At 46.1% G+C, this 23,739-nt stretch overlaps 1 protein-coding gene across 5 annotated transcripts in view; it reads right to left on the bottom strand.

The window, feature by feature from the left end:
- SEMA5A (semaphorin 5A) overlaps positions 1-23,739 on the bottom strand; it is a 474,080-nt gene that overhangs the window by 149,487 nt on the left and 300,854 nt on the right. For all 5 annotated transcript variants that reach the window (XM_042953245.1, XM_042953272.1, XM_042953279.1 and 2 more), the window contains 2 exons: positions 17,480-17,578; positions 15,856-16,069 (listed from right to left, as the gene is read on the bottom strand). In XM_042953245.1, coding sequence (XP_042809179.1) covers positions 15,856-16,069; positions 17,480-17,578 — 313 coding nt within the window. The remainder of the gene's footprint in view (positions 1-15,855; positions 16,070-17,479; positions 17,579-23,739) is intronic.

Genomic DNA, 23,739 nt, shown 5'->3' with positions numbered 1-23,739 from the left:
GTCTCAATTTTATAGGGCCATTAAGATAATATGGCGATAAACCTTTGTGTTCAGAATAAATGGAAAGATACACACAACAACTGTATCCACAGGGACATATTTCAGGGACAATTAGTTTGGGGAGGGGGCAATTCAACTGGCCTTGGACTTTGCCAGATCCAATTAGATTGTTCCAGCAGACATGTTACTGGCACGACGACTAAAGTATGTTTGGCCACAAGACAACCCATTACTAGTAACGGTAAGACACACAGCAGGCCCACCTCCAATGTGAAATGAGGATACTGATTGAGAGGTGGCATTGACAACACTATCATCCTGTCCAGAAAGCTGTCACCAGTTTTCAAGTAACACATATATTGGATATCACCCCCGAATGTCTCACTTTAATTCAACTTTCCATTGTAGAGCTGTAACAATATTCTTTAAGTTGTGTAAGTTGTACATGCAACGTGTCCTCCTCCCCAGTCCATGATATTGTTAAGTCATTTAAGCACATGAAGTAACAGAGAACTCAAAAAGAACTGATTTTCATTTATAAACTGCCAAACATGCTATTATGTTACAGCTGCTTTAACCTGAAATGGATAGAAAGAAAACTGGACTGCATTACAATGTGGGAGATGGAACTCAGTTATATTGTCTGTACGGTATGCTTTAATACCGGAGAGAGATGCTCACAAAGCAGGAGGATACACATCTCTGACCGGTGTTCTGGGAACACACAGCAAAATATTGGGGAGCTTTTTGAATCTGTGTTCACCGAGCCTCCAAAAGAGAATTACTCATTGAAGGAGACCCCAAAAGCAAAGATATGGAACAAGTGCCAAACTGTATTTGGTTTCTGAAGAAAACATTCACCTATATGTTTAACTCGAAAGGGAAGACTAAATCGTTTCAGAACGCGCCCCGCACCCAGGCACTCCAACCAGGTGGTACAGTTTGATCGTTGTACTAAAAACAAACATAAAAAAACAACATCGTCCCGATCATCATCATCAACAACAAGGACCACAAAGCTTATCTAAAATGGAGAAAACAGGGGCGCCTCGGTGGCTCAGTCAGTTAAGCGTCTGACTCTTGGTTTCGGCTCAGGTCATGATCTCACGGCTCATGAGTTCAAGCCCTGCCTCGGGCTTTGCGCTGACGGTACGGAGCCTGCTTGGGATTCTCTCTCTCCCTCTCTCTCTGCCTCTTCCCTGCTCGTGCTTCCCCTCTCTCTCTCTCTCTCTCTCTCTCTTTCTCAAAATCAATAAATAAATAAACTTCAAAGATAAATAAAATGGAGAAAACAAAGAAAGAAGGTGGAGGACTGGATGTGTCCAGTCTAGGGCCACAGTTACTAACACAGGTGGATGAGGTTGGGCAAAGTCCACAGGATTTATGAGAACACCCTCACAGAGACCTACTCCTGCTACTGGGGAAAACAGAATGGAAACCAGAGTAAATGTCCCTAGGAAGACTTGAGCAAGAAAATGAGAAGAGACAAAGGTAAAAGTGATCTTTCATGGTTTCTTCCAGTCAAGGTTGAGTCTGTTAATTTTAAAAACAGCTACAGAATGCTAAGGCTCCCGTGCCAGGCTCTATGCTCGGTTCTTCACACTCCTCTGCTCATTCAACTCACAAAAACCATAGAGGTAGGTGCTGTGTTATTACTCATTGGTAATCTGTCCAAGCTCACACAACTAGCGATGGGCATGGGGTGGGGGGTTATGTCCTGGATCTGGACAGTCTGACCACAGAGCGTAGGCACTTACCATTATACTACACTGAAACAAACAAACAAACAAAAACAATGGGCTACGAGGGAATAATTGACTCTGCGTGAACCGCATTCAAGAATAAAAGTTAGCGTTCTGGAAAATGCTTTAGAAACCAAAGCGGGGAGCAGGTTTTCTCAGAAAGACAAATGCCCAGATGAAACTTACCCTGCAGCTATCAGGGACATCAGGAATGACACAGGGAAGGAAAAGCAGGAGGAAGGAGCCAACAATCCAAGGGCTTGTTAAGCAAGAATCCTGCTGGGAAGCGTTTGTCCGGCTCCAGAGAAGCTATTTCAGATGGCGCCACCACCGCCCCAGAGAGCCCGCGAGTGCCTGTTGGGGCATCGAGGCCACGTTCATAGTCTGCCCCACGGGACCACCTCACTCAGATTTCTGATCGAAGGGGAAGACTGGGTAACACCATGCAGACTGGCCCACAGCCTCCTCTTTCCACAGAGAACCTGCACCGTCTCTCCAAACCACCCTGAAACAATTCTGCAATAGGATGACAGAGCGCATTTTAGACAGAAACGCTCGAACGCGTTATTTCCCGCCGAGAAACTGGGGAAGAGCTTGTGTTCAATGTGTAGCAGACGCTGTTCTCTAACCCAGCACAGGCTGCGGGTCAATTTAGTCAGGGAGCTAAGCCACCCTCGGAGACGCATCCTGCCGTCCTGCAGTGGTCCTTCAGGACGGGGATGGGTCCCTGACTGTGTGAACTGCCGTCAGATCAGGAAGCCCCGTCTCCTGGAAAGCAGAGCCCTTTGAAACTCGGCCAGCATCCTGCTCCTTCTCCAAAGACAGTACAAAAGCAGGAATCGTTGTTAGACAGACAGCCACATCTCTCTCCCATTTGCAGATATCAATCTGGAGGCAGGGGATGTTTGAATCTCACCAGGCGCTGCAACAAGATGCACATTGTTTCCCTCCCATTATTTAAGTTCTGTCTCTTGTTAAAATGCAATTCACCACAAACCAGTGATCTGTCGCTCCTGAGTGAACTGAACAAGTCATAAATCAGGCTCTGCCTTCCTGTCTACAATGAGTGTGAGTGCGTGAAAGAGAGATCTGAGCGGTCCTTTATTCTTTACTGTCATTAGAGCTCTACACGAATAGTAGGTGTGCTGCTAATTCAGAAAAAAACCGACATGAGTATATGTCAGCTTACCATAAATCTATGCATGGAGAAGCTGGTTTTTTTCTCATGCTTAGAAAACATACTGAGTTACGGATTACAGAGCACGTTACAAAATCTGTCACGTCGCAAGAGGAGATATGGATCGTGATACCGGGACGTTCATTTTCTACATTTACTTATTAGTGGCCATGCAGATACGGGTAAGAGAAGAGATTCATAATAGAATAAACATGAGCAATGAGAAGAACAAAAGCTTCAACATTTTCGAGACGATCTGGACCATGTAAAATCAGATGCTGAACGTCAATATGGATCCTTCCCTTCTATATTCTTTCTATTGCAACACCTACTGCATCAGGCTGGAGGTGCCTCATGTTCAGGAGTGACCAGATCATTAGCAGTTTCTTCATACAGAAATATTTCTTGGGGCACCTGGGTGGCTCATTCAGTTAAGCGTCCGACTTCGGCTCAGGTCAAGATCTTGCGTTTCGTGAGTTCAAGCCCCGTGTCAAGCTCTGTGCCGACAGCTGAGCCTGGAACCTGCTTCAGATTCTGTGTCTCCTTCTCTCTCTGCCCCTCCCCCCACTCATGCCCTATCTCTGTCTCTCAAAAAAAAAGAAAAAAAGAAAAGAAATATTTGTCCACATTGACGAGAATGGATGTGGAAGACAGGAATTCTGATTTTCCAACTCTACAAAAATGTTACTAGAATCACAATCTATCATAAATCCTTTCTCAGTCAAAGGCCACCTTGCAATACACTTGCCCAAGGCAGACTAGAAAATGCCTGGGCATGGGGCTCATGTGGGTTGTGGCTCTACCCATCCCAGATTGAAACCCTGGGCTGGATCAAAGACATCTGGAATGCTCTTTCATCCTAGATGACAATTCAGGGCCCAAAAGACCTACTTCGCCATAAGGATTAAAGAGACTGGTATGTGGTAAGATCCCAATAAACGATGCCTACATCATTTCATCATTTACTTTTGATGTCCCTCTTAATAACTTATATTTAGTAGAACCTCACATAATGATAATGAATTATCAAACATGCAAATGCTAAGCTTACAGGTGATCAAAATGTAGGAAACGTAAAGCCATGTCGAGTTTTTAAAATAGCAAGCTATTCCACAAAAAGAAAAGTAGTGGAAACAATCTTTAGACGTGACATAGTGAGCCAGATATTTTTAATTCCCTGATTTTGGGGGGGTCAGTCACGACCCAAACCATTCTCATATATATATTCCTAAATCCCATACACTCTCTTACTAGGCACCTCTCCCTTTGTTACAGCTACATGAAAATGTGCTTCAGGGTGTTCCAGAGTAAACTAATTTCATCTAGGTATTTAGTAAGCATGGATAATTAAACTAAAATTAAATGAAATTAAGCACAGTGTGGTTTAAAAGCCACTGAGGTGCTAAAGCTTTCCCTAAGATTTCCAGTAAAAGACAGACAGATGGGCAGATAATACATGTCTGTCTGTGTATGTATGTGTGTATGTGTATCATGTACATGTATATACATACAGTATTGAGGCATATGTATATATGGCTCAACACTTCCACCTACTGGCTGTGTGAACTTAGCCAAGTTCTTTAACAGCACCCTGTTCCCTCCCTTTTAGAAAGGTGGTTAACAATGCCCAATATGTATCACTGGGGGAACCAAAGGCAATGCACATCCACTGCTTAGCGCCTAATGGCTAATCATCAAAATACAGATCACCATTTGCATCTGTAAATAAAAAATATAATAAATATATATGTACATACAAAATACATAAATTAATATTAACACACATATTGGTAAACATATCGCCAGTATTTATTGAACAAGCTCAATCACAAGCTTTGCATTCTGTATATCAAATCAGGGTCTTTGTTCCCACCAGCAGATTTGGCACGAAACACCGAGGTGCTATAGACAGAGCCTTGAATGCCAGCACTCCTCCATCACCAGGCACGTACCACCTACTGGGGGGACCGTGCCGGGCACTGGGTGCGAAGACGTGGTAAAGTGACAGATACAGCCCATGCCCTGGGGGACAGAGTGAAGAAACAAACAACACAGACCGACAAGTCATCACAAGGACGACAAGAACAATGGGGGTGAATTCAAGGGTCAGAAAGGAGAGGACCAGGGAAAAGGCAGAAGTCAGGCTGGGAGGGGACACCAGGCCAAGAGCTGGAGAGACAGCCACTGAGAGAAGACCCTCAGAGCGGCCAGGAACGGGATGGACCAGTGTTGGGATGAAGGAATCAGGAGACAGGAGAAGGGCCAGGACAGCAACCCCGCCAACCCAAACCCAGTTTGCATTTCAACTGCCACTGGAGAGGCACCGAGGGGTTTGAAAGAGAAGTTCATGACCCACTTTCCCGTGTGTGTCCCGTGGTGGCAGCGTGTCCTTGGTGGTCACTGGGAGCAAAGTGAGCCCCGGATCCCCAGCTCCTTCAGTCACTGAGCGCCTGGCAGGAGGAAAAACATTGCCTAAAACTAGAAACGTGGTTCCAGCAAACCTGATTCCTTCTTTCTTCCAGGGGAATATGACCTGCTGCAAATGTGTTATTTCTGTGGGTTTGTGGAGTCACACGAGAGCAGCTAATAGCACGGGGACCTGGGCCGTCTGTCCCCAAAGATCTGCTCCCTCCCCGTGAGCACGCACCCCGCCAGCCCAGGACTCTCGAGGAACTCTCCCCGGACAGCTGCACCCAGGATGCTCTTGGAACCCTCCCCGGACAGCTGCACCCAGGACTCTCCCGGAACTCTCCCTGGACATCTGCAGGGGCTTCCTTAACTGGCTCTGGTCTCCATGCTCTCGCTCCAAGGGACACAGACACCCTTGAGTGTTCTTCGCTCCGTTCCAAGCACCGAGCCCCCGCAGCCCTTCTCCTCGAAGCATCTGCCACATCACACGCTCCTAGGCTCGATTCGTTCAGACTGACTGTGCGAATATGGATTTCTGAACACTTTCCAAGCAGCAAGTTTCAATCTACCATGTTCATTTTCTCCTGATTATAGTCAAAGCGGCGGTTCGCTTCCCTTAGGAATGGATCCTTTCACCTGAAGAATCGGGAATGAAAACTTCGGAACTTTTAAAAACTGGAATATTAACTTGATTTTAAAGATCTTTGGGGCGCCTGGGTGGCTCAGTCGGTTAAGTGTCCGACTTCGGCTCAGGTCAAGATCTCACGGTTCGTGAGTTCGAGCCCCGCATCGGGCTCTGTGCGGACAGCTGGGAGCCTGGAGCCTGCTTCGGATTCTGTGTCTCCCTCTGTCTCTGCCCTTCCCCCACTCACACTGTCTCGCTCTCTCTGCCCCTCCCCAGCTCTCTCTCTCTCTCTCTCTCTCTCAAAAATAAACATTAAATAAAAAACAAAGATCTTAGAAATATTTTAATGCTTAATTGTAATGCTTAATAAAATAGTTTTAAAGAGAAAAACCGGTGAGAGCTCCCCGGAGGAAGACACCGGGCTGTAAGAGCGTGCAGTGAGAACGCGTATACTTGAATGACGGCATGGTCTTTGTCTCCTGAGCTGACACGGGCCAGGGCAGGGCAGAAACCCAGAGCACAGAGTCAACCATCCAATACGTAGCAGTGGATTATAAAAAGGTGAGAAGCCACTGAGTGCATACAAAGAGTTTAACAGAACAATATGGAGGCAGATTTGCCGAAATACACAGACCTGGGGATCTTATAAACAGGATGACAATATGACTTATGAGCCAAACGGGAGCACTTTTGAGAGGGACAGGGAGTGATGTTATAATCACGCCAGGAGTGATCCACGACTGTTGCAAGGAAACTGCTCATGATCTTAGACAATACAGTGAACCACCTTCCCGCCTGGTTACGTAAGCACTAGCATTTTCTGTACAATACATTGTATTCTCTGTAATGGGACGGAATTGCTCTGTGTGGATTTGTGTTTCGTTTAATGCAGGTCTCCATATGACTTAGCGTATACAGTTGGTGCCTTTGGCCAAAACGTACCTTGGCAGGGGAGAGAAGGGTTCCTTCATCCATTCTCTTCTGAAATGTGTACATTGGAAAGTCCAAATGACTGACTGGCAAATACAGAGCTGTCCCCACAAGATGGAAGGGATCCAGTGTTCCCCTACTTTCTGGCATTCAGCGCAGAGACCCATCAGAGCACGACACTGCTTTCAAAGAGCCGCAGAAGAACAGATTCCTTCATGTCACTTAAACTTTTGTGCCCATAAAAGACTGTCTGAAAATACGTCACAGACTCTTCTGCTTGAGTTTAATAATCCCCATTCACCTCATCTCCTTTCTTAAGTTTTTAGCAATCAGGAACCCCTCTCAACCTTCCTTGGGTCCTCCTATCCCTCTTGTGTGCATAAAAATGTGGACATCAGGAGAGACGCGGAGGCAGGTTTTGACGTTGGTGTTTCCTAGGGTGTAGACTAAATGTGGAGGGCAGAGGATGCCAGCTCTGGTGCGGGTCTGTTTTCAAATCCTGGCTCGTGGACACATCAACAGCGTGGCTCTGGTTCGGGGGGCTGGTCCCTCTGACCCCCCACTTGTTCCTCTGTAAAATACCAACAACGTCGTCTCCCTTCTACCTGACAAGTTACAGCCGCCGTAACCCCGTGAAGATAATCAACCCTTTGTGTTCACCACACTATTTCCAATATACCTGCACCCCACACGAGATGGACAATCGACCTGACGTCTCACCAGTTAGAAAAGGTGGCTCATCGCGCTGGGTCACATGTCACCTGACGGCTTGTGTGCTCTAATTGCGCTGGCTCACATGTCACCCTACTGCCCGTGTGCTCTAAGCCCACTACTCATCGTCCTCTAGCAGCTGCAACGTCACACGTTAGGTGACAGGCTTTAGCCAGATGCTTGCATAATATGAGGGTAGACTCTTGACTATACAATCGTGATTTCTGTTCTGGCTTTACTAAGCTTCTTTTCCTTGATAAAGACTTTACTGGGGCACCCGGGGGGCTCAGTTGGTTAAGCGTCCAACTTGGGCTCGGGTCATGATCTCACGGTTCATGAGTTCGAGCCCCGCGTCGGGGTCTGTGCTGACAGCTCGGAGCCTGGAGCCTGCCTCTGATTCTGTGTCTCCTTCTCTCTGCCCCTCCCCCGCTCGCGCTCTGTCTCCGTCTCTCAAAGATGAATAAACATTAAAAAAATAATTTAAAAAAAGACTTTACTTTTCCTACACAACTGTATTTCATCCCTAGGCTCCACTTGTCTTTTTTGGGCTTGTTCTGTGAACGCTGCTTCCATTTATGAATTTCCTGCTCAAGCAAATGTCGTCCATCCAGGGAGCCCCTAGAGCAGATGATTCACACCCTCAGGGACTCTGCTGTGGAGACGCTGCCAAAAGCAAACTCACTGTCCCCAGGACGAGCCCAAAAGAGTCACTCTGACCTGGCCATGCCTGGCTCTCGGAGACGCGGCATCTGGTCCCAGAATAAAGTGCTGAGGTCCTCTACAGGCACCTGTCTTCACGGTTAGGAGAAACAATTTCTCCTTGAGTTCGGCACAGAGGGGATTTTCTCCCTCCAAGTAGATTATCCTTAATCATTAGGAGGTTAATCATTGTATTTTAAGCACCTCAAACAGTCTATTTAATGGGTGGAGAACATCATTAAAGGACAGTATTTCAAACCAGGAAAAGTTAAAGCTGTTACAAAAAGTGTTTTGTTGGCTAGAAACATAAAAGCTCCTATGAAATGACATTGTTAAGATGGGAAGTCCTGTGAGGTCAGGCCCATCTGCTTCCACATGAGGTCATGGTTGGAATCCACAGAAACAGAAGGAGCTGCGGATCTCATCCGGGCAACCCCACAGACAGGCAAGCACCTCCCCCCAGAGAAGGACAACGCGAGGGTCACCGAGTGCTAATAAGATATGTCCCCGTAGGTGTCCATGCTGAGTTATTGAGGCTTATTTATTTGTTTGTTTGCTTTTGTGAGAGAGCGGGGGGGAGGGGCAGAGAGAGAGGGAGAGAGAGAAAATTCCAAGCAGGGTCCCCACTGTTCGTGCGGAGCCCAACTTGGGGCTTGATCCCAATACCCTGTGATCATGACTTGAGACGAACTCAAGAGTCTGATGTTCAGCCTACTGAGTCACCCAGGTGCTCCAAGGCTCATTTATGAATTAGTTTTTCCAAGTTCTTACCAAGGTTTTTTTTTTTCTGTATGAAAGCATATAGTTCCCTTGGAACCCACAAACTCAATTTCCATGCTATTAATTTCAAAATTTCATTTTCCCCCTTTTCATACGTTTACTGTTTCCCCAATTTCATTGCCAATTTCTTAAAGGCAAGTTTTACAGCTTCTCTATTTTAGTCATTGACCATTAAACATTTACCATCCTTCCTTACAGTAATCATTTAATAAGCGTTATTAACGATTAGTATTTTAATGCATCGAAGCTATTAAGATCTTTTTCTAAACACATAAATTTGTTCTAAGAGAGATTTGGGCACGAGGGGATAAATCTGATGTTGAAACTTACATTCATTACCACACACATAACTCAATGCTTCAAATTCCTCCAGAACACCATCCAATCGATCGCATTGCCTCTGACAACTGACTGAATAAATAATGGTTGAAAATGAGTGTCTAAATGAGAGACAAAGGAAGAGTTTTTTTTCAAATGTTTGGGACTGAATCAGTTTCAAACATACAAATCTATTTTTTTTTTTTTAAATTCTGGGTTACAAGTCGTACGGCATGTTCCCATGGGGTAACAACATCATTCCTATTTCTACTATTTTGAAACGCGCTTCTCTCCCAATCATTCAACAAATACTAACAGGGCATCAACTGTGTTTCCAGCACAAAGTGAGATACCCAGGGCACAAAGATGGCACACATATCATTCCTGCGCTTGAGCAATTCAGAAACTTGGGGGTGAGGGGTGGACGCAGAAGCCAACGACTCATCCAGTAATTCATTCATTTAAAAGATATTTATGGGTGTCGGGGCACCCAGGTGGCTCAGTCAGTTGAGGCTCTTGATTTTGGCTCAGGTCACGATCTCACAGTCGTGGGTCGTGAGATCAAGCCCGCGTCAGGCTCTGTGCTGAAGCCTGCTTAAGATTCTCTTTCCCCCTCTGCCCCTTCCTTGCTCTCTCGCTCTCAAATAAGAAAAAAAATTTACGGTGTTTACTATGTGCCAAGCACTGTTGAAAGCATGCAGGACACATCAGTGAACAAAACACATCAGCCCAGCCATTGGGGAACCTCCATTCTAGGGGAGGAAGGAGACAAGCACTAAACGGCATAAGAGTTAAGGATAAAAGCTGAGCATGATAAGGGGGACAAAGCGGGCAAGATGCGAGAGACCATCACTTCAAATAAAGTGATCGGGGGACGTCCCATAGAGAACCCCATCTGAGCAAAGACTGGAAGGAGCTAAGCCAGTTGGCCAGCTGGATCTTGGGGGGTAAAGAGCTTTCTAGATAGAACAGGAGCCAGCAAACTAGTCTTCCGGCCAATCCTACCCACTAACTATAAATAAAGTATTATGAGCACGCAGCCACCTGTGATCAGGTAAGCACTGGCAATGGCTGCGATGAGGACAGAACTGAAAAGCTCCAATGGGGACAAAGTTGACTGCAAAGCTTGAGATGCTTATTCTCTGGCTCTTCGCGGATCTCTGGGAAAGAGCAGAGAGCCAGCGGCACGTTGCAACATTTAAGAGGCCAAAACAGAGGGAGCAAGGGGTGGGAAGGAGTGAGGACACAGGAAACAGGAGGCCACGGGTTGGGCTTCGGCCTTCTCTGCAGGTGGAATGGGACCCTGTGGGTTTCCGGCAAGAGAATGTCCGAGAGCTTCAACACAGTCCTGCGTAATGCCAAGAAGGGATGGGAGGTCCAACCGAAACTCTAACTAGAGCTAAGAGGGGCCAGGATCTGGGAGGAGGCAAGGGAAGTGAGGAATGCATGGGTAGCGTGTGCAAAGGAATGTGGTGAGGAAGGCACGCCCTTCACACTTGCCCCTCAAGGACACCAACCGTGCACATGGAGGCAGTAGGAGGAGTCGGGGCAGAAAGAGCAGGTGCAGCCGGACCGCACAGGCTGCGAAAGAGAGAAGAGGCAAACCGGGTGAAAGTGTCCGTAGCCAGCCAGCTCCCCTGCTCCACGCCAGCCCTTGCTGAGAGAACGTCTCACCAGCCGGGACTTGTTGCAGAGGTGCAGGGGTACAGCTAAGACACCCCTTCATTGGGGTACACTCACAGTGTTGGGGGTGTAATAAGAAACTGTATCTGGAACTCTGGTATTTGATCCAAGGGGCTTAACTTGCTCAAGGAAAATTGCTGCAACTATGGCAGGTGCTTGTGCTAGGTCCCTGGGGACATTCGAGGCTTGGTGGGTCCTTACTCAGGGCTCCTTGTATCCTGGCAGGAAGTGAGCCTGGACAGCCCAATGTCACCATCTGGCTGAAGATAAACCCTGAAGCACAGAGGTTCCTGAGGGGCCGGGTGGCCAAACGTCCCTGGCCTGTTGCGCTCTGTCTACATGTCGTGAAATCCTAAAGAACATCCTTTGTGCCCGTGTGCTTAGACCGGAGCGTCAGTGCACTTGTTTCTGTTAAGGCTTCACTACAGTCCTTAGAGGGAATAGTTCCGACTCAGGATAAGCGAGATCCAATCCATTTCAGTATGCTGCCTAGGAGGGGGCACTCCTGCCCCAGAGATCATGGGATGGAGGAGAGAGGCACCGTGGACAGAGAAGGTGTAAGTGGACGCAAGGAAGAAACAGATGACAAACAGCTGTGCCTTCGGTAAAGCGAAGACAGCACTGTGTGCTTAGTCAAGGAGACTAAGGAGTGGGCAGAGGATGTACCCACCCCTAGCACAGACGGAGAGGTAGGACTCCCATCAGAAATAAGGTGCAGGAGCTTAAGATGTCAACATTCGAGCATTTCCTGATCAGGGCACCGTTAGAGCTTGAATAGGATCCGCCCTTCCCCCCAAAAAAGAAATGTTGGAAGTCTTCACCTTCAGTACCTGTAAATGCGATCTTACTTGGAAACGGGGTCATGATAGATAGGATTAGTTGAGATGAGGTCACACTGGAGTATGGGGGGCCCCCTAATCCAGTACGCCCGGTTCTTACATGAAGGTGGCCAAGTGAAGACGCAAAGATACACAGAGACAAGACCATGTGAACACAGAGGCAAAGACTGGAGTGATGTGATCCTAAGCCAGGGGATACCTGGGGCCACCAGAGCTGGAAGAGGCAAGGAAGGGTCCCCTCCCCGAGTCTTCGAAGACCACCAAGTTTTCCCAATATAAAGTAACTAGCTGAACTATGGAAAGGGCCCCGTCTGTGTGTGGGCAAGTGGTCCTGGGCACAAATTGATCCCCAGCACCGAATCTGAACACAAAAATTGTGCCGATCGTAGTTAATAGGTACTATCTATCTTCCACACCTCGCCTGCTGAGACCCTTCTCTCTCTCCAAGCAAAAATGTTGGCCCAAACCGAAGAATCTCTAAAACAAAGAAACGAGCTCTGGTTATCATCATATGTGAGTAGCTGTTAGTGGAGTGACCGTCTGAGATGTGTAAGTCATAAGCCCTGTTGCTTTACTTCTGTGAGTGACCATCACGAAACCGCATCTTCAGTCAAAAGGCCCCGGGATTCCCACGCCCCAAAGTGGGAGCTCGGATTTGGAGGGAGCTGCCTGCCGACCCCGCGTGAGAGGCTTGTGCCTCCTCAGCGGGCAGGTCGTGGTCTGTACATTCTCCCCCGAGCACACCAGCTCTGGGTTTCCCAGCACACCCGCTCACCACTCGTGCAAGTAAAGCCAAACCTCTGATCTCCATTTGTCCCCTCCGTGCCTTGATTCTCAATCAGCTGAAAACTCTGGAGAGGAATGGAAGAGCCTCACTGAACGGGTCCCTAAAATCACAACCGGAAATAGGACCCCTTCTTGATACGGCAGCACTAACTCTGTTTTCAGCTTGTTTGATAAAACGATGGAAGTCCTCCCTCGAGAGGAAGAAATCTAAGGCCACAGCAAAAACAAAAAACAAGAAAACAACAACGAAAAAAGGAAGGGGTAACAGGTACAGCAACGATCTCAAATGAAGAAGGAAAATCACTCTGAAACACAGTGGAAAAGAACTGAGACAAGGGTGTCTGGTCAAGAAGGAAGGAAAAGACAGGATGTAAAGTATGGATTCCAGGCAGGCCAGTGAGGACAGATGTCCCTGCATCCAGGCAGGCCAGTGAGGACAGATGTCCCTATATCCAGGCTCAGTGTGGGGACAGACGCAGAACTGTGTGCGGTTAAGGGCCAGAATCTATCCTGGATGAAAGGTCAGTCGGAGCAGAAAACCAGGGTCAACCAGGAGTAGAAACAATATCTTGGGGTTCAGTAGAAGGCGGCAGTGTCCCAACAGGACACAGGAGATGGAAGCAACACTCAACACGCAGGAACTCTCTGCTCTCTGCCCCGAGAGGGGGGGCCTTCCTTGGCGGTTGGGTGGGGGTGGGTGGAGCTGAGGGCAGCAGACCATTCGGTGTCCCGGGGACGAAGATGAGAAGGTGGGCCGAGGGACAGTTCCACCATGTTTACCTCGGACTTATTTTCCATCGCTGCAGTTGTTGGATTATATCACATATAAACAGCAGCACATTGGAGGAACCCAAAACATTACTCAGTATGCTCAACAAATAATGACGGCATGCCCACAGTGACTATGGTAAGCAGTTAGGTCCCCCACTGCCCTTCTCAGGTCAGCTGACGATCAGACAGAAAGGGTTCCGCACAGACATTGACAGAATCTGACCATCTGATCAGCCAGTGGGTATCTGAGTCACGTGCAAAGGAACAGCCAATGTTTGTAACTCATGCCGTGACCTGAATTATGTTTCCAGGATACTCTTCAGGGGGTCACTTTTGGGGGGAAGAAAAGAGAGACGGTAGATGGTATTCCTGATTACTTTTTGCTTTGTTTTGAACGAACTCTAATTACAGTGCCTTTGGTTGGGGGCAGGTAATTTTGATTTTTCACTGGAAACTTTGCTTGGCCAGAAAAATCAACAAATGACTAGAAAGAGGAACTTTAAGCTCCACAGATGAAAGCTTCAGGGCCTGAAGGGGACTGAAACCAGTTCAACAAAAATAATGTTAATGAAGAAAAGCTAGTTACGGCTTCAGTTTAGGAAAACAACTCATGTTGCCCTCCAGAAGCACATTACTGGAAACGCATTCAACTTACTGGAGAAAGTTGATGAGGACGTTCTCTTTTCTACAAGGGAGTTCTTCAAAGGCAAATTGATGGTTGGTTTGACTACATTATTTGGCAAAATGCTCGCATCCTGTTTGTGTACACATATACACATAAATACACATCAACAATGAGCCTGAGCCAGTGATTCTCAACCACAGGCACCACCCCGCCAAGAGAGATTTGGAAAGTTCTGGAACTTTCTTTATTGGCACAATGAGGTGGGGGGAGGGAATGCTATTGCATCTAGCGGGTATCAGCCAGAGATACTGAGAACCACCTTCTGATAACGAGGAAAGCCTCCCGCCACACACACATCAAAGAATTATCTGTTCCAAAACGTCAATAGTGCGGAGGTTGGGAAATTCTGGTCCCCATAATTTGCTTGTACTTGGCAAAAGGCCAGTAAATCTTCATAGAACTCGAAAGCTCAAAATAAGAAAAAGTATAATGGTAAGCTCAAGACTTCGTCTTCGTACAAACTGTCAGAGGGATGACAGGTGGTACATGGACCTATCCATTTAACACTGTGTGTGTGTGTGTGTGTGTGTGTGTGTGGTCACATTGACACATGAACATACACACATACAGAGGGATGAATTTCAGCTGGCACACATGAGGACATTGTACGAGGTCAACCTCTATTCAGATGGTTGGTAGCACCTTCTCTCTGCTTAGTGAGGAGGTGACCAACTTCTAGTCCAGGATTGAAAGGACATCTTCTAGGGTCTTCTAGGGGTTTCTGGTTTTGCAGAAAAGAAAAGAAAAGAAAAGAAAAGAAAAGAAAAGAAAAGAAAAGAAAAGAAAAGACACGACACAAGGAATACGGCCTCTTCTCCTACTGGATATCGTCATATCTGGATGCAGTGCCTGAAAATGGAGCACTGACTACCCATCCACCCCCAGCGGAGCCAGCCCGAGGACCACACGGAACACCGGACGGCAGAGACACATCAGTGACGAGGCTGGGGTGCTTACTGACTCTCGAGCCACTGAGGGAAGGAACTCTGAAGACACCTACCCCAAAGTTCTATTTGTGTGACTTGACAGCCTTTTTTCTGACACTGATCAAGCTCTTTGGAGCCACCTGTGGCCAAACGCATTCTCTTACACGGTGTCTGAAAATTCCATAAAATGCTTGTAACTCCCCCTTTTTACATTTATGATAAGTTAAGAAAGAATGTATATGGATGTACAGATATCTCTGATACAACATCAAATTTCCTGAATTTCAAACAATAGCCTAAAAAGCAGCCTAAGGGCCATGAATAGTCATGTCAACATTAGCCCCATTATTCTGGTCCACAGTGTTGACTGTATTTCTTCCCTCCTCCTACTACAGAGCCACATACAATGCCCTTCCACACAGATGTACAAAACAAGTTATATTTGGTTTCTTTAGAAAATGAAGAAACTGGCGCCTGGGTGACAGCTGAGCAACTGACTCCTGATTTTGGCTCCGGTCATGATCTCACAGTTCATGAGATCGAGCCTCACGTCGCGCTCTGTGCTGACAGTGCATGGAGGCTGTCGGGATTCATTCTCCCTCTCCCTCGCTCTCTGACGCTCTCGCTTTCTCTCTCTCAAAATAAATAAACATTTAAAAAAGAAAATGAAGAAATGGTTTGTCTTCAGAAGCTGTGAGTTTGCTTTCAAAGCACGAAATAACCAGGCATTACAGACGAAGGAGGTGGGGAATCAGCCGTGCCGGTAACACTCACCATTAAGCCATTTGGAGTTGTACTGTGCCGTGCGGAGAGGAGGTAAGATGCCCAGACTTCGGTAAATGGCAGGATCCCGTCCGGGAAAATCCATGGCTGTTGCAGCGTAGAGCTCCCCGCCGGCCGTGAGAAGAGCCGTGGAATTGTGCTGGGGACTGTAGGGACAGCGGGCCATGCCACTGATCTGATCATGGATTTCGGTCAGGTTGCTCAACTACAGGCAAGGGCAAGACAGAGGAAACCAATTATCGCTCGTGAAAGCCCTTTAATGGTGTTAATGGATTAGGTCCTCCTGAACTGCAAATAAGGCATGGTGCAACAAACTCTGGGGCTCAGGGTAAGACACGACAAATGTTCACACTCCCGTGCTGATGGCAACATCCGGCGAAGGACATGGACAGAGAATCTACCCGTCATCTCCCTCACTGTCCCCTCAGAGTGGCTGGACAGGGTGCCAGTGAATTCACAAATACCAAGTTAAGACTTCTGTGTGTGGGTTCTGTTTATAATGCATGGGCACTGCAGATCTTTCCACTTTAATGAAGCAAATTTCAGTATTTATATAAATAGAAACCACAATAAAGATTAAGCACAAATGTATCACTGTAAGTGAATTCAAACGTTATGAATAGCCCCAAACTGTGCTCACAGGTAAGGGTGCGTGCTATTTTGTACCCCATAGCCCCAATTTCCGAGACTCTACTATGTCAGTTTTCAGACAGACAACTCTGTGTCTTGCAGGCCATCGGCTGTGAACCCGGCTTCCCAGATGCTGGATTCCCAACCAATCACTGAACGAGAAAAGTTCCTAGGACAACAGGGACCAAAGGACAACCACCACATGGGGTAGATGTCAGGGTTACATAACCGAGTAGGTGCAAAGCGTTTAGAACGGGGTGTGATCCTCCTTGTCGTCCTCCCTATATTTCCAATAACTGAATGTTAGCTTGGAAATATTGCAGATGAATAAATTCAGGCTTGGAGAGGAGTCATGTGACCAGGAAATTAACATCATGGTAATTCTTCATTATGCTCCCTGTGGAACACCAGACCAATATCTCGAACTAGGAAGACTGCCCATGTGCTCTGACCTACAGGTGTAAGACACGGGTGCCGGAAATTCCTCTGTCACAGGACAGGTTGAAAGAAAAAGGAAAAGGACAGGTTGGAACTTCACTTTGCCTAGGGCTTCATTCGTTTGTTTGCTTGTTTTAATTTTTTTTGACGTTGCTCTCATCCAACTTGTAAATTCTATTTTCTTCCTTTGGATTATGGTTTTTAGGCCCTTTTATATACTTAGCAGTATCTCTATAATAAATCAAGATAAATAAAGAGCATGTTGAGGATTTGTGTTCAGGATCACTGGTGGGGACAGAGCTGATAGAAGCAGTTTAGAAACATATTTAAATTTAATTAAATAAGTTATAGTTATGTTCAGCTCTTTATATAATAGATGATGTGATTAGTAATCAATCAATACATTGAACATTGAGTTCGAAAAATATATTTTTTAATTAAAAAATGACTCCTTAGGGAATAGACATACATGTAAAACTACAGTTTTAATAGAATGTTTGGATTTTCCCAGTATTAAATTCTGTCAACGCTCAAAATGAACACCTACCGAGCGGTTGGTGCAGACAGGCGTGAAAGCATTGGTCCCACAGGTAAATAAACGGTCGCCACCCACCAAAAGCACCCGGATGTAGTTCTGACATTCCTCCTGAGAAGGAAAAAAAAAAAATCACAAGAAACATGTTACCAAGTCCTGAACACGAAAGGAATGGTTAATCTGAATATATTCTGATCGGCTAACAAATTAAATGATAATTAACCACTAAAGAGAAAAAGAAAACAAACAAAAAAAAAAACCTTTTAGATATTGACCAAAAAATGACAACAAAACTGTTAAATAATCTGACCTTCGTTACCTGCATACTACTTGTTCAATAGAAGACATTTATGAAGATAAATATACATTCAATTAAAAGCTCAAAGCATGTGTCTTCTGATGAATGTGGTTTCATTTCGAATTGTACCTGTTAATACTGCAAACCTTAAATCACCTTTGACATGTGTTAAGAGAATAAATAAAAGGAAGCTATGAGATACTGCTCATGAAACAGTGTCTTAGAAAACTTCTCCAGAACTTTGGAAAAAAAAAATGTTACAAATGCTTCTCCAAAGGGGTGGGTCACATGTGAAACTCTGGATACAAATTGCAACAAGTTTTACATCAAGTTTTCAAACCGTTGTTACATACGTGGTGAGAATCTATAAATATTTTTGATTTTTTATGCAAAAGTAAAAATGTAACTAATAAGGAAAGGATGCCCAGCAGAAACCCCACGCTGGGTGTTGACCGGGAGTTGAATATGTTTCGTGCTTGCAAAACATGCATAGAAAATCTGGGGCACGGTCATAATAGTGCATGGACTTCTGAGCTACAAAGCCCTTCATTCATTCAGCAAGCATTTACCGATTAGATATCCTCTGGCACACATGTGCCAGAGGTCACAATCTAAGCACTTAGCAGAAAATGAAAATACAGGGCCATAACAACTAATATAGAGCTATCCATAGAACAATGTTACTACCTGCGGAGGGGAGGGGAAGGGAAGAAATGTAGGAAGCCTTCCCAAGGGAGGTGACATCTAATGTAAGTTTTAAAGGAAGAATAGAATTCAGCGAGGCTTCCTGGAGGAAGCGCCATCTGACATTTGGAGGATTTTGCTGACCTAAGGGGGAAAAAAAGACACTCCAGGCAGTGGGAGGGGACCGTGGCAAGGCGCCGTGGCTAGACAAAGTGTGGCACTTTCATTGCAGATGGAAGAGGTAACACATAATCTGGGGAGCCAGACACGGGCCAGTTGTGCCTCACGAATGTGAATTTTACCCGGAAGGTGAAGGGACGCCTCGTGAGCTTGCACCGCTTGCAGTCTGACCTTGACCCAATGTTTGCGGTTGAAGGGCCACTCAGGAATCAATGTGGAAGCTGAACGTGAGATAGGGAGACTACCGTTCGGGAGGCAGGCCAGGAGGAAACAGCTTCCTTAATTGGGTCCCCGGTCATTCAGTGCCTGGACCGGGCGGAAGTGTGAAGGTGCAAAGCCAGGAGGCAGTGAGCCAACAGGACGTGGTGAGGAACCAACCGGGTGGACAGAACAGACGCTGCGCGATCCCAGGACGGTTTGAATCACGCGCTGCCCCACGTAAGAAGCCCTGCGTTTGTTGGCACAGCAATGCCCTCTCCGATCAAATGGAACCCCAATCTCCACGGGGTGTTGATTTGCTGTAACTCAGTCTGCTTGTTGGCCTGGTCACCATGACATTGAAAAGAGCTAAGTTTTGGGATCTCCTCTCTAAATGTAAAGTGAAATGTCAAGGGTAGGTAACTCTCCTAAGACCATTACTAGCAGTGGTAGCAAATGATCACCAGCTGCTAATCTGGACATCCCTTGAGGGGAAAAAAAAAATAGTGAAAGACCTAAGTTGAGTATCAGAAGAATTAAGGAGTATAAACAGGAGGCAGTAAATTGGGTAACTGAGAAAGGTATGTCAGACGGGGAAGAGGCTTGTTCTGTTCTGTTTTGTTTTTATGACTAAGGAAAGGGCAGAGAGTTCTAAAGGGAAAGAACAAAACAAGACTCCAAGGAGTCATGTGGTTATCCATTCCTAGGCTCAGGGACCACATGGAAGAGGCAGAGGAGGGGTGCAGGGGACTGCCCACATCAGACAGCACAGGGGCACGGGAGTGTGCAAAGACAAGCGTGAAAAACTGAAGCCTAAGCATGTCTGAGGGAGACTCCAAAAAACCAAACAAAAACAAAAACAAACAAACAGACAAACATAACTTTGGAGGACACGGGCTGAGAGGGTCTGATGCCCTCGCAGATGAAACAGACGCAAAACTGACACTGTAATCAATATGAGATGGAAAATTACAAACAATGGAGACAGGTGAGGATTTTATTTGTTCTTTGCTGTGCTTTTAGAATTCTTTCAAGAAGGAGTCTGTGGCCGTTTAAAGCAAGAGACTGACACAAGGTAGAATGTGCCAGAAGCAGTCCTACAGCCGTGAACACAGCCAAGGGTACGTTATTCCAAGATCCCGACTGAGAGATGATGCCTACAGACAGGGTGGAGAGAAAGCAACTGCCTCTAATCAATTATGGGAAGGGAAACAATCATGATAACAAATGGATGTTTATCTTTATCTTCCAAAAGAGAGACAAAGTGAAGAAAGGACTGGAGGTCATTATCATTCATGAAGGCCCATCACAGCCTTGATGAAGCAGGTTAGGGAATGGGATGACCAGCCTGCAGAAGTATGCCAGAGAGGCAGGACAAATCCAACTCCTAGTTTTTGTAAATCTTAGAAAAAAGCAAATGGTGGGGGTGGCGCCATATTATTTCAACTGGAACAGAGAATCGTAACAAGCCTGTTCCCGTAAGAATGTGAGAGGGTGCTTGGGGGCTCTACTGTCTCAGAATGGTCACGTGCCCGTGGGCTCCCCTGCTCAGTGAGGATGCAAGGCAGGAGGGAGAAAGATGTCAAGGACCAGGACGATCGGACATGGATGCCTGCACGGTCTTTTTCTCAAGGATGGAGGACAGACCCAGCCTTGCACTGTAAATGGGACCCGACGAGGGTAATGTTCTAGATGAGCTCAGGATCACGCTGGGATGCACCAGATGGAGGAGGAGAGGCGGAGGGAGGAGGAGGTTTGCATTATCACCAGCGAGGCTAGGACAAGGTCGTTTGCCCATTGTGTCCCATAAGAGGAATTTTTGGAGGCATGTGTACTTCTGTGTTTCTTCTTATGTGTCAAGAGCTGAACTCATTTGCCCAAAGTCTGGCTCAGCTCAGCTCAGCTCACAGCCTCCCTGCTTGAACTCCCTTAAAAGTGACTTCATGTTTAATTCACAGACTGATTCAGCTGATTCTAGGAGCAGGTTGGATGTGACCCTAAACAAATAATGCATTCAAGACAATTTTTTTAAGAGAAACTGGCATAAGTTCAGACAAAAGAGAAATGTAGAAAATACAGGAATGGAAGAAAGTAAAGGTACTTAGCCTTCTGAGCAGCAGATAAATTTAGGAATCAGAAAGTCAGAATTACCAAGGAAAGGAAATGGCCCGAGTGCCGGGCTCTCCGTAATCAATGTCCTGCTGCAGCCGAGCCTAAGACTCAAATTCTCCTGCGGAAAATCTCCTTCCCAGTGGATCGCCTCGTGGGTCACAGGTACACGCCTGGCCATTTCGTGGGTTATTTAAATGTTCTAGAAATACCGTTTGTTTTAAAGTGCAGGCTTGATGTAGAAGTCCTGTTAGGAGATCCTGTTACAGGTTTGTCTTGTAAATCGACTCATCTAAATTTCTTCGAGTTTCCTTTTCTCATCTAAGAATTGTTTCTTTTTATCCCATTTCTGTATTGCGAACGTGGTTTAAGGGAATTAAATGAATTCTGCTTTTCCAAGAAGCCACAGTGCTGATTTCCAAGGATGCTCGCAGCCTGCCACATGGCTTCTGTTGTTGATAAGGAGGGTCATCAATCTACACTTTGATAATAACACTTGAACATTAAGCAACCCATGTGTGCCTGTGATCCCACAGGCGGGTCAACCTGTCCTTTACTTCAAAGCAATTCTTATTTGAATTGAGAGCTGGGATGCATAGTTGCTGACCCACTGGAAGAGCTTTCAAGATGGCGGCAGGCCAATGCCCACTTGGTCTCAAGGACCTACGGCCCTGACCCCAGGACAGCAAACACACGGTTTAGGACCATTTTCTCAATGAATTAACTGGTTTTGCCTTACAGAGTTCATCATTTTTTCCCCAAGGGGTATGTTCTGCTTGAAGAAAGAACGTAACCGTGTAGAAAGATGACCTATAAACAGGGTGGATGTCTCAGCAATCCCCAGCCCACGGCAGGCCCATCGATACTAGGGGTGGAGGGTGAGGACTGGAGCCTGGCAGCATTTATGCTAATCACAGCGCTCCCACTGAAAGCAGAATGTCTCTCTTAGTGATGCATCACCTTTGCAAGCATCCAGAGTGCCAAAGAGTAATTGATAGTAACTGCACGTGCCTCTCATGTTCAATGTACATTTATTGAAAGTCACGATGACCAGTTGGATCTTGAGAAATTGCATCATCCAATCAGATGTGTGTGTGTGTGTGTGTGTGTGTATCCACACACACACACACACATACATGTGGGTATGAGACATATATGTAAAACATATGTGTATAAGATACACATTTATTATATATGTATATAGCTGCATACAGATTACAGAAGTTTAAAAGCTTATTTATTTTGAGAGAGAGAGAGAGAGAGAGAGCATGAGCAGGGGAGGGGCAGAGAGAAAGGGAGAGAGTCCCAAGCAGGCTCTGCACTGTGAGCACAGAGCCTGATGTGGAGCTTGATCTCACAAGCCATGAGATCACAACCTGAGCTGAAATCAAGAGTCGGGTGCTCAACCGAATGAGCCACCCAGGTGCCCAGAGAAATTTAAATAAATATATGGATGCCAACATATCTATATTTTTAAATCGAGATGTACATACCTATAAGCATATAGATATAAACAGACACATTTGTATATGGATATTAACATATCTATTGTATGCTACACAATACATAAGGTATTGACAAATGAAAGTGTATTTATTATGCATATATTTATATAATGCGACTGTTTGCAACTGAACTAACTCCACACAAAACTTGTTGGGGACACCTCAATTTAAAAAAACCCAAACTTGCTGCACAGGATCTATACAGGTTGTTAGCATCTCACCCAAAGAATCCTCAATTTTTGCAGCAATTATATGGAATAAATTCAGGTCTGTAGTGTGCTGCACGCTTTAGGTCAAGAATTCCAAATGCAGGTGCTTTGGGTGAAAAGGTCCAAGCGACCCCCACATGCCACCAGGCTCCTGAGCACGATGGTGTCATGTTTTCTTTCCTGTCCTTGCACAGCTGGAGAACGTGGCTAATAGAACCACAGGGGAACCACAGGAAGAACCATACACAGAGCCCTGGACTCCAATCAAAACTCTCCCACTAAGTAATCCTAGGAACTTGGTGTTCAAAGTACTGCGATGAGATCACGAGCAAGAAAACTGAGAATTATAAACTCCGGCTTGTACACCAAGCAGCTCCTGGCGCCCTCGACAAGCCCGTGCATTTCCTACAGGGCACGGCAGAAAGGGCTGCGGAGTGACTCCAGACAGACGAGGAACCCGTGTTAGGGCACGGGAGAACTGCCTGTTTGCGTTTAAAATAATATTTGTTTGATAGACATTTAAATAATTCTCGAAGCCAGTTTCTATACTGGCATTTGAGAAAGAAAGTAATACGACAGACTTTATTCTAAAAAATTTTAGAATACAGAAAAACGGGTTTTTCTTCCTTTTACTGCGTGAACACGTTTGAGTCGTTGTAGGTAACATCATGCTCTTTCCCCAAAGTGAGCTGAAAAAATCTTTAAGTTTATTTGAGAGAGAGAGAGAGAGCACAAGCAGGGGAGGGGCAGAGGGAGAGAGGGGGAGAAAGAGAGAATCCCAAGAAGGCTCTGTGCTGTCAGCTCAGAGCCAGATGAGGGGCTCGAACTTATGGAACCGTGAGATCATAACCTGAGCAGAAGTCAGATGCCTACCTGACGGAGCCACCCAGGCTCCCTGAAAATTTTCCAAGTACAACTGGACTCAAACCTCACAGAGAACTGGCGGCCACAGTGCCTGCTTTCTCTTCTAAATGGGCCTGAATCAAAGATTTGGTGACATTTTCTTGACCTCCGTCCATGAACGGTCAGTTGAACGGACTACATGTGAAATGGTGCCCGTGTGGGTCCCAGCAATACCGGGAGGCGGGG

This window comes from Panthera leo, chromosome A1 (assembly GCF_018350215.1).
Source record: "Panthera leo isolate Ple1 chromosome A1, P.leo_Ple1_pat1.1, whole genome shotgun sequence".
Lineage (NCBI taxonomy): Eukaryota > Metazoa > Chordata > Mammalia > Carnivora > Felidae > Panthera > Panthera leo.
The sequence above is the reverse complement of the archived record's forward strand: the minus strand, read 5'-3'. Positions and strand labels throughout refer to the sequence as shown.